The sequence below is a fragment of the Zeus faber genome (assembly GCF_960531495.2).
Source record: "Zeus faber genome assembly, chromosome: 19".
Lineage (NCBI taxonomy): Eukaryota > Metazoa > Chordata > Actinopteri > Zeiformes > Zeidae > Zeus > Zeus faber.
This window is the reverse complement of record NC_137206.1, coordinates 18,223,355-18,235,339: the sequence shown is the minus strand read 5'-3', so window position 1 is coordinate 18,235,339 and position 11,985 is coordinate 18,223,355. Positions and strand designations below refer to the sequence as shown.

Below are 11,985 nucleotides of genomic sequence, written 5' to 3'. Positions count from 1 at the left end.
TTCGCTCGTGCTTGTGTTGGACGTCGGAGCACATTGCGCCGCCGGGGTTCATCTGTTTGGGATTTCCACTTTGTCGGGAAGAAGTTTTTCAGGACAATTTATCATTGTGGATTACAGACAGCATAAAAGACATGAAAGATGACTCCTTCACAGGAAATCTTTATTAATCAAACAGAACACACATTCACACATGTATAAAACTCCAGCAGAGTGGACGTCTGGCCGTCATGGTAATGAGGCCTGGGCACGGTGGAGCTCCCAGGGTGTGGCAGGTATCTAATAAGGCCTGGGGCTTATTCAGCTGGGAAAATAACGTTGGTATTGCAGATAAGCTTTTTTTTTTTTTTTTTTAATACAGTAGAGTGATCGTTTTACCCTCCATGGCAGAGGATTCATGGGGTATGTTACAACTCTATGCAGTTCTATTTAAATGTTTCGTCCATCTGAATACAGCCCTGGATTCTACTACAGCCCAGTGAGGTGAATACAGCCCAGATACTAGTCTGCTACGGTTACAGTACTATGCTCCCTGTGTGGGGAGTGAAGAAAACATGACCATATGAGCACAGCAGTGCATGTGTGAGTGCGGTCTGTTAAGTGACGTGGCACGGTCTGGAAAATCTCCCACTCGGTCAGGACGGGCCGGGCTCAGATGGGTCCTGCTGGCTCTACAAAAAGTTCTCAATGGTTTTTTTGGTCCTTGCTCAGCCCGGTATGGAGCGATGTGGCACGGTGCCCCCATTCCCTTTGGCCCGGGTTGTTCCCAATATAGAAAATGGTCGGACGGTTGGATTCAGCCTGGTGCGGCGCAGCTCGGCCCGGTCCGCCGCGGTCTGGGTTTTCGGACGCCGGGTTACGCCAGGCTGCCGGGCCAGGAGACCACGGTGAGCGCCACCCGGCTGCGCTGCTCTTTCAGCATGGGGACCAGGGCCGAGTGGCTCATTCCTGATGTCGACAGTCCGTTCACCGCCACGATCATGTCGCCGCACCTAGTGTAACACAAATCCACGAGCCGTGCGAAAGGAATAAATCGCTCGTTGAGATACTTATCACGGGAGGCGTCCCTGCCGTGGCTCGGCCGCGTGTAATGAAAAGGCGCATCAAAAGGCGTCTGTTTGTAAAACCTGAATTACATTTCAGAACAAGGCAAATCAACTTTCAAATCCTTCCGAAATTGAACCGGTTTTCCGGCGAAAGCCACAGCTATGTGTGCGGGGGCCGCGGAAACAAACGGATCACTTACTTGAGGCGGCCGTCGTAGTACGCAGGTGTTCCAAGGACAATGGTCTTGATAAAGAATGCCTGGTTGCTATGGTTTTCCTCGTATCCGCCGACAATGCTGAAGCCCCAGCTGCCCGGGTGGCTTCTACGCAGCACAATCTCATGACTACTGTGAAGATAGCTGGAAGAGAGCGCCGCAGAGAAGGGGGGGGGGGGGGGGGTGAAAACTCAAAAAAGGGATAAAGAGAAATAAAGATGGTGGAGATACTGGGATCCATGCTACTAACAAGAGGTACATTGATTGATTCCTCTAAATATTGAGACCCGAACGTGAAACATGTGGACACGAGGATGAGTTAATTATTCAGGATTCTCTTGGTTTTAAGTGAACGAAAAAAACATCCTGCACGTTGAAGAGATTGTCTTCTATGTCAGGCATTGTGCAAAACACCAAAAGGAACCTTATTTTAGAGGCATGCGGTTCTCCTAATTTAAACCGCCTCCTGCAATTTTGAGGCCATTTTCCAATTTTGTTTTTCACTCTTATGTCCACACCCCTTGAATTCACAGACACAGATAATAAATAGAGCACACACACACACACACACACACACACACACACACACACACACACACACACACACACACACACACACACACACACACACACACACACACACACACACACACACACACACACAGTATTTTGCGAAGTGTGTTGACACCGTATGTTGGATAATACACTTTAAATACATTTTGACAAATAGCCCCTACTTGCTTCTATATCCGTCCCCTCTGGTGTACTGTGTACTGTCTATATGTACAGTATACCGTTCAATATATCACAATGTTATTAATACAACAAGACATTCAAATATGTATGTTTAAAGAACTACTCAAGGGACTAAATGGGGTGATCCATAGATAAATATTGATTCTGTGATTTTGAGAGTTGATAGATGTGGCGACCAAGGGACGTGGTCAAGCACCGGCTGCAGACGACAGCACGGTTCCCTTTACCGTGGCCGCCAAGCTGCCACCAATCGGCCGATTCAGGAAGGGAGCTTTCTTAATATTCGTCTGTCTCGCAGAGGGGATCGGCGCACGGGCTCATCAGCCGACCAGGAGCCAGAAAGCAGAACGCCATTCCTACTGCGCCCGAAACCACCTCAACCATTATCATTATCATTATTATTATTTATAGTTCTGGCCTGTAAGCCTTTTGTTCATCGATATAATAAAACCTTCTCGTCATGTTGGCGACCCACGGCTTAAACCCCGACCTGTGGGCAGAGACGCCCCACAATAGATAATTGGAAGCCAAAGAAGTGGGAACAGTGCATGTCTACCTGGGCAGGCCGAGCCACATGACCCAGGAGGGCGACCAGCTGGCGTCGTAGTCGTCGTGGGTGTGAGGGAGAAGCTGGTCGTCGGCGTACTCCTCCAGCATGCTGACCTCCAGGGCCCGCAGCTGGACGGACGCTGTGGCGGCGCTGGCCTTCAGGGTGCCCACCGCCTCGCTGTGGCTCAGGTAGGTCAGGTCTTGCCCGTTGATACTGAGCAGCACGTCACCTGGCGGCCATTCAATGAGAAAAATGAGCGGGACGGAAGGAGAGTGGGTTAGGGTTTGAAATGTGCTCTAGAAATAAGTAACTAAGTAACTAAACTACCCTACAGAAGTGCTCACCTCGTTTTATCCGTCCGTCTCTGGACAGGCAGCCGTGTGGCTGGACACTGGTCACAAAGATCGGCAGCTCTCCGCTCTTGCTGCCGCGCCCTCCGGCTACCGTCATACCGAGGGACTCGTGGGGCTCCTTCTTCACAGTGATATGTTTCTCTTTGCAGGTCACACACTGGGAGAGGTCCTGAAAGTCAAATACAGGCAATGAATTTACACAAACGCAAACATTTTCATGAAGTGATCTGGTATGCCAAGTCGATATAAATCAATAGGTGACATTACTGCCCACCCTGTGGGTGCTTGCGCGGGACAGGTGCGTGGGCACCGGACTGGGGGTGGAGCTGTGGTTAGGCAGGAAGTGGTCAAGGCAGTAGAGGTCTCTTGTGGAGCTGGATTTGGGTGGTTGGGGAGGTGTCGGCTTGCTGGGCCGGCCGATCAGTAGATGGACTCTCTCTCCGCTTGCCTGTGAAGACGGAAACAGCGCTGCAGGACCCGGGCTGAATGCTTCAGAGGGAATGCTCTTACGGACCCGAGTACCATGTTTACCTGTATGATTTGTGCAGCCTGCTCCGGGGTGCCGTGGCGTAAGTCCTGGTCGTTGACGGCCAGCACGCGGTCATTGCTGCACAGCCGCCCGTCCTTTGCCGCCAGCCCCCCCTCCAGCAGGTCCAGCACAAAGACCCCCGTCTCGTCGGTCCGCCGCACCAGCTTGATGCCCAGCTGCTCTGCCGAGTCCCTCTTGTTGAGGGTGATTCGCAGGCTGGCGGGGCTGGCGGGCGAGCCCTCGGGGGTGGAGCAGGGGGCGTGGGGGACCGCAGGGGTGGAGGAGGAGGAGGAAGGGGGCGCCCGGGAGGCGCAGCGGCGCTCCCTGAGCACCGTCAGCTGCAGGGTGGTGCAGGGCCGTGCCAGTGTGGAGCGAGCGAAGCTGTGGGGCACGTTGCTGATGTCGACATTATTAACCTTGGAGAAGTCGGAAGAAGTATGAGGTAAGAAGAGCAGGCCACTTTATATCTCAACTCTCCTGGGGAAATCTCAGGAGGGAATATTAACGATTGAATCCTCTACACTCACTCAACAACGATCACTACTCAGTGTAACTTTAAGCAAGGCGACAACTGTGAAGTGTCCCAGTGAAGCTGCACAGTAAACAGTCATGTCAGCGGACCATACCGGTGTTAAATTGAGTTTAAGCTTGTTTACCAGCCAGCGCTCATATTTTACATTTTACCCCTGTCCATTTTCTTGATGTTGATGTTGATTCCATTTCCAAAGGCAGAAGTGCCATTGCTTTAATGTCTAATCAATAAATACAAAGTACTGAATTTAAATGTATACATAATATCGTTCAAATTTTCCCACGCCCGAAAATAGAGACGGTCACAAATCTAAAAATGTGTGCTGTCATCAGAAAAAATAGTCAGGGGTCATGAAAAATGTGTGTGCTGACTACCAAATGCACTAAAATGCGCAAAAAAGGACTTAAACTCAATATGACACCGGAAGTGTGCTTTGAATTCAACACTCGCTGTGCACTGGACAGCTCCATGGTGTAAATATGTATTTGATATGAACATGAAAAGGCATTTAGAAAGAATGCACAGAGGTTAAACACGCCGCCCGAGCAGAATCGAACTTGACCTTTCATGCTTCTAACCTGCAGTATTTGATCCCCAGCTAGAAGCCTCCCATCTCGTGCAATGACCCCGTCTCGGTATACTTCCTGAATCACAATGTTAATGAGGGGTGTCTCATTACCCCCAACAATGCTGATACCCAGCTCGATATATGGGTTGGCACGGTGGACTTCGATGGTGGTTATTTCCCCTTCAGGAAGGGAGGGCAACTTCACACAGCCTGGTGGGCACACAAAACAAACCTTTACAAAGCCATACCTTCCAATGCTATAATAATTATAATATTAATCTTATGATTAAAATGTATATATAATATAATAAATATAACATGAAAAATATTATTTTTATATATTATTATTAATAGTATTATATACTATACAAATCTAATCCCTCAAAAAAGTGAAAAGGGAAAGTGAATGAATAAACTTTTCCATTATTTATTTAGTTCTCAAGGCCAGAGCTGATCTCGCTGTGGATATGTGGAATTGTACGACTTCACTTTGAGTACAATACAGTACTTAAAGTACTACTTAAATTTCAACAGCAAATTACTAACGGTCTTAGTCCCCTTTGGTCTTGAGTCTTTTTTGGTCTTGACCACCACAAAGTCCAGTGCTGCGTCCAAATTTGTATACTAGGTATTACTATATAATACGTAGTACATATGCAGACTTGGATTAGAAGCTCCATATTCAGTCGACATTCCCAAGATGAGTACATATTAAAAAATAATCTATAATAACTCACAACTGGCAACTCCCACAATCCTCGACACAGAATACATTTAATCGTATTCCTTGTACTGTATCTGAAGCACTGACCAATTGAGAAGACACTGAGTAGAATGAGGAGAAGAGGAGATATCATACCCTCTTCAGCAGAGAGAGGTGGGGATTCGGGGCAGTCCCAGCCGGACGAGGTGGAGCTGACCGAGCGCAGGAGGTGGATGCAGGGGTTACTGAGGGGGCGCTTCACCCTGGGAACCACGCACTCTAGCCCCACAACACCTGGAGAGATAGGGACGGGGGAAGGCAGAAATTAAGGAAATATTTACAAGTAGATTTATTAATAGACTTGTGTAAACAGAATTAAATCAAGTAAAGTTTCGGTGTGCAGCTGCACAGCCTTCATCGAGAGACGTCACAGTGTCAGTGTTCGGCTGCCAAGTAGTTGAACACCTTTTCCAGCCACGTAGCAAACACTGTGATGTCCCCCGCTGAAAGCTAGGGTGCTGCACGCTCTCTACACACTTGTGCTACAGGCACAAGATAGAGTCAGTTGATTTACATGAATCAATTTGTTTAAATAGAGAGAAATGGCCTGAGAATAAGAGTCATATAAAAATATATTTTTGTAGTTTTCAACCCAGACCAGTAAATTTGACTAGTTTATGGAAAGCCACATTGGAGGAATAGTAACGCGCACTGTGGAAACGCCACCTGTCCGATTTGGAATGAGTTGGGGGATAAAAATAATACAATACTCTCAAAGCTGCGGCACATCTGAGAAATCGGGACACGGGTCAGGACAACTCACCGACTTCCTCCGTGCTCTCCTCGAAGGCAGGGTTGTCCAGCCCCGGCTCGTCCGTCCACATGGACACGCTGCGGCAGGCCGTGCGGGCCGCGGATCCTGGCGAGGGGGTGCGGTCCCCCAGGTCCGTCTGCGGGGATCGGGGGGATCTGGGGGGATTGGCCGCCGTCACCTGCCCATCCCCGTCCTCGCACCGCGGACCGTCCACTCTCGTCTGCGGAGCCTGAGTCCCGGGGCACCTGGGCGCAAAGTGACAAGATAGAATTAAGTGAACGTACACAGCGTCAGTCAGTTCACCTAGAAAACCCAACTGGTCAAAAAAAAAAAAAAAAAAAAAAAAGCTTCTTTCCACTTTGCGAGGAACCCACTTGTCTGTGACACGCAAAATGTGCCTGTTGCAATAAGATCAACCTCTCTGCCTTAAGCGCCAGTTCTTCAGGAACTGTTTGAGCCGACGTTCTTAATGTGTAATCTCACAGTGTCACCTCCTTAATCCCCAACACAAGTAAATGCTGAGTGACCTAGCCAGGAGTCACTGCACCTTTGACTCCTGCTCCTGTCGTAGACCGGAGTTAGAACACGGGGAAGCCGACGTGGACAAAGGGTTAAATGTGTCCACGGCGCGATTACATGACGCACCGAAAGCCATGTTGTGTAAGCCATTTTAAGTGACTTCTTCTCATTTGTCCATTGATCACAATCATTGTTGCTTGTATCTTGCTTGGCAGGAGTTAACGTTTTACCTCAACGCCAACTTAAGACATCCAGTCTCCTTTTCAAATCCGCTTGATAAAACAAGCTCAGACTCTGTGACTATTAACAGGGGAGGCTAGGAGGTTTTCAAACGTTAAACCACAGCTTTGAAGGGGTAGCGCCTGCGGTGATAAAGGTTTTGCTGGAACCTTTGTACCGTCGTCCCAATGTGAGTTTCCTGGACAAGCGGCAGAGCTGGATGAGACGACAGACGGGGTCCCGTGTCCGCCCAGCTGACTGAGAGAGAGTCCCTCGGTGTAAGCAACAGCTTGTTAGGGTGAGCTTGTTAAAGAAAATCTCCTCTTTGACTTAAATTAAGTGGTGGGAAGTTACCGCATGGTCATGGTGTCCATAGGTAACAGAACAGTTATCAAAGGTTTCAAAGAAACAACGATAAGTCTAGCAATAAGCAATAAGTAAGATGTTCGCTACTTAATAAACAGTAATACGACCAATTAGGAGCGGAAAAAATACCCCCGTTGCATTCAACTGCCACTGTGTACTGATAGACTTCTTTAGGAACTATGCTCCGAGTCAAGTGTATTCTCTGACCAAAGAAATATGAAATATTGAGCGGTCAAAGGCCGCAAAACAACGATACTACCACTGTCTCTCTGGAACACTGACACTCAGAACATGCAGAGTTAGCTTTCCCCTACCGACTCACACCACACACTGAGCTATGTGCGTTATGTGTGACCGAAAGGAAAAGTCGGCAAAGAAAGTTAAAGAGAGAGATTAAGAAATGGCGTTGAGCGGCGCTGTTGACCTGACAACTTGAAAAATATGAAAAACTCACCACAGGCCCGGGTTGCCCTTGGCGGTTTCACAGAAGAAATGGTTGAAAAGGTCCCTGGAGTTGAAGTTGCTGAGCATGATTGCAAACTGAGAAACACGGAGCCTCTTGCCAGCCAACGCGGGACTGTGGCGGTGAACCACTAATCCTCCGTCACATGACCTACCGCCCAATAATCCCCCTCAGGGTCTCACAGCACCTGGTTCAACCGGGTCACAAGCCAAACTGTGTGGACGGACCAAGAACGTGAGGATGACGGGGATGGTCTGACTGTACTGGACTGAGCTCTGTGGTTATGGAGTCAGCCTTTCTAAGTTCCCACAAGTAATCTAATATACAGTATATACTCTACATTTGATGGTGTTGGCTTTGACTACTGAGAGTGCGTATGTTTTGAGGTGTAGACATTGACCCCTCATCCCGTGCACTGCTACAGTCTACCCATCGAGCCTTACAAACCCACATTATTGAAATGCATTATATGAAAAGTAATTATATGACCCCTTGCTCCATACATCGTAGTATATCGTTTGTCCGACTACCTGTGTTTGAGGTGTGCCTCCAGGTCACAGCGTGGCATGCTGAGGGAACAGGTCGGGGCAAACGGGCAGGACACAGAGAGCTTGTCCAGCAGCTTGTGAACCAGTATGCTGGATCTACGACACGCTTGAAGCTGCAGCCGCGCCCTGTCCAGCGGGCAGAAGTCCCTCTCCTGGAGGAAACTGCGGAGGCAGCGGGCACAGAACGTGTGGCCACACGGCGTGTCCAGCGGCTGGACCAGGGGCTGCAGGCAGATGTGGCACACCAGGTCGTCATCCACTTCCAGACGGTAATTGTAAAGGTGGTTCTCCTTGGTCCGGTGGATCTGGCCACACTCGGGACACAGGGCCTCCAAGGCTGGCTCCACCGGCCCGGCAGTGCCCACCTCGCAGCCCGGACTGCCCATCTTAGCTCCTCCAACCCAATTCAACTTTGGCACAAAGGACTCCAGCGAGGGGCAGCGGCAGGGGGTCAGGGAGGGCACGTGCTCCTATCCCGTACGCTTCAGAGGATGAGCAGGTTGCAGAGAGGGCAGACGCCCCCCAGTGGCCAGTGGCATATCACCCTGTGGGTCAGAGGGCGACAGAAGGTTAAACAGCTGTTTCACAAAAACAAGTGTCTGCTTGTGTGCTGGTGCGTTTATTCATGTGGCAAATGCTTTGTGCACGTGAGCCTACATGCTCGGACAGACGTGTCACAGAGATGGGGTGAGGTAGTGAGTGTGAATATGCGTGAATATGCGTGTGTGTGTGTGTGTGTGTGTGTGTGTGGGTGTGTGTGTGTGTGGATGTTGAGATTATGTATTGCTGCTCCTGCCCACTAATCTGGCAGTATAATCTCTCTTTCACTCTCGCCTGCTGCAATCTTCCAATTCCACAGAGAGAGAGAATTATCTGGGATTGAGGCAGAGAGAGGACACAGATCAGAGGAAGTGGGATTGGGAAAGCAATAGGGAGCGAAACGGTGCCAGGTAAAGAACAGAAGAGTATGAAAAGGGAGAATAAAAGAGAAAAGGGGGAAAGTAAAAGAGATACAAAGGAGGTGTAAGAGGAATATTGGGTGAAAATGTTCAGGGAGGGATAGAGGAGAGACAAAGAGACAAAGGGGAAGATGTGGTTCAAGCAGTAATGACAGGCCGTATAGGGCTGTTTGATCATGGAATTGTAGTTGTCAATTAATTTTCCTGCAAATAGCTAACAGTAATTAACAATTGTATGTCTCCTTTGTTCATTTTATGGCACTATCATAGAAAGCTGTAAGCTCATAGTGGTGCAATAATCCACTTTATGAAGAAGGGCCATTCATTGACATTGAACAGCGGAACATAGTAATTTCAGTAGGTAGTTAATTTTCCTGGAGGAAAAGGCATTTAATTTGTTGCAGCATTTAAAATATTAGTTTAAAATCCCCCCCTTTAGTTTGGATGAAAACATGTTGTGTTCATCCATTGTGATATCTAATGATTTTACAATCAGACGATTATGTAATAATTGTGATAGCGCGAGGACTGCAACACGCTCTTTGAGCTCGCTATTATTGGCTGTTGCCCTTTTCTCCTTTTTTTCCGACAGCATACATACTCGCCACCCTTCAACCATTAGTGATGGAGATCCCAGTCCGTCTTTTAGAACAAGGGCCCACTTGCTGTTACCTCAGGCACAGCATATCCAAAAAAAACAACAATGCATTGCGTGCATCGGTCATTCACACTGTATTCCACATCCAAAGCAATTCAACCTAGTCCATCAGAAAGGGCCCTGGAGGGTGGGGGTAGGGGGTACATGGCTTTTGTCGGGCACCAGGGGGCGTGCTACGGCACAGATCGGTCCAGCCAAGCCACAGTGACTCTCTGCCTCTGTTCTGCTGAGGGTCTGATCCTGTCTCCATGACGACCTGGAGCCTGTTCAGTAGGGCTTGACATTCAGAGTGTAGCCAGAGAAGGATGCAGCAGAGCTACACAACAGATGCACATCACCCGGCAGGATGCTCTGCTCCTCCCAGATACTGGCTGAAGGCTTGTCAGGGAGGAAAACCATGGGAGACCCCTTGTCTTATTGTGTCCTCTGGCCTTGGCCTCCAAGACCCTCCATTCCTGCGACAACCTGTCCCCTTAACTACCGGACTGGTATCCCTTCTTCCAGTCTCCTTAAGTACATGCCACTGTGTGACTAGCTGCTTCTGTGTCTATCCCGCAGCTGGACATGAATTAATCATGAGGACACAAGGCTTCTCTGTTCCTATAACAAAGCTCTGACATCACCACATCACACAGACGCAAACACTAACACACACAAAGCATGCACACACGCAAGAATACATCCACTGGGAAAGAGCAATCACACTCAAATACAGTACGTGTGGGCGCATATGTAAACAGAAAAATACACGCGTTCTCTCTCTCTCTCTCTCACACGCACACACACACACACACACACACACACGCTCTCAGCATCCTTTTTGTTGGTATTAGATCCTGTGACTACTGTTAATCAATAAGTTAGGTATCAAACTCGTCACGGTGCCAGCATTTTAGAGTGCCTTCCACAGAGGCACTTAAATCCATTTTAAACGTTGACTGAGAAGCAATTCCCCTAGACACGCCATTTTAAGATTGGAAAATGTTTTAACAGCTCCCAGGAAAGAAAATCTTTTTAATACCAGATGAGTCCCTCTCTGCTAGTGTGTGCCGGTTCTCGTATGTGTGTGTGTGTGTGTGTGTGTGTGTGTGTGTGTGTGTGTGTGTGTGTGTGTGTGTGTGTGTGTGTGTGTCTGAGTGTCCAAGGGTACAGTGCTATCGTTATTGCATTTTTTGGGGGGCGGGGTGGGGGGGTGTGGGTGATTTGTTTTGTTCCCTCCATTTGGCTCTGCACCTGTCACTGATGCTGTGTTCTTTCTGATGACACACTCTGGTGCGTGTAAATATATTTTTTCATACGTAGATATCCACCGGTTCAGCCTACATTTTGATCACCCCCTTGTGTCGTCTTTTTTAAGATCATTCAGAGGAACTGACTGCCTGGATGAATAGGCCTGCTATTTTATTGGGTCTCCTGCAATTGGCTGCTTTATCAACGCTGCAGAATTTTTTAGGGAAAAAAACAACACTGCATTGCAATAGAATAGAAGAAAGAAATACATAATCTACCATTTGCATTGCATGTTTTTACATTTTGCCTATAGCTACTGCAATGACACGCGATCCAAATGTGTTGAACGTTTGACCGCGAGCATTATTATTATTATTATTTTTATTATTATTATTATTATTATTATTTTGATTTGTATCATTATCGTCAACCTCCATCTGTCTGTGCCCATCCGACCCTCCAGGGGACGGAATACCCAGCGCTGGGGTCAGGAGCGACACAAAAAAAGCTATTTAAAATCCCAGACAGACACAGTGACAGCGTGGACGTGCGAGCGCATCGCATGCGGTAAAACGTTACCTGTTCCGGCGACTCCCTCGCGCCGCGAACTCCGGCCCCGAAAGGGGACAATGGTCTGCGGGACCTCAATCACACATTCCCCGCGACGGAGCGCTCGGCAAACCGCACGAAAACGCCCCCCGTCGCTCTGGCGGCGGCGCGCCACACACCGCTCAGCTCGCCCTGTCCGTCAAACGAGTGGGCGGGGCCTGAAGTCGACACTCCAAAGACAAGCGAGAGGCGGCCTCTCGAGTGCCTGCTTGTAAAAGTACCTACATGCCAGCGTGACGATTGTAGTTTGAGCCTTGTGGTTGACCTCGTCAGGTTTAAACGCTCCCGTGGCTGTATTTGATTAAATAAAATGATTCCCCCCCCCCCCCCCAAGTTCGTGAATATTATTTT

General features: G+C 48.6%; 1 protein-coding gene across 1 annotated transcript; it reads right to left on the bottom strand.

Annotated features, from left to right (window-relative positions):
- Nucleotides 1–346: 346 nt before the first annotated feature.
- On the bottom strand, nt 347–11,705 carry lnx2a (ligand of numb-protein X 2a). Its single transcript, XM_080020703.1, has 11 exons — nt 11,605–11,705; nt 8,161–8,723; nt 6,073–6,308; nt 5,406–5,543; nt 4,557–4,756; nt 3,449–3,862; nt 3,192–3,365; nt 2,909–3,086; nt 2,571–2,793; nt 1,244–1,402; nt 347–989 (listed from the first exon to the last, which is right to left on the bottom strand). Exons 2-11 carry the CDS (start codon nt 8,562–8,564, stop codon nt 854–856), a joined length of 2,262 nt encoding a protein of 753 aa, XP_079876829.1. The 5' UTR covers nt 8,565–8,723; nt 11,605–11,705; the 3' UTR covers nt 347–853.
- Nucleotides 11,706–11,985: the final 280 nt, after the last annotated feature.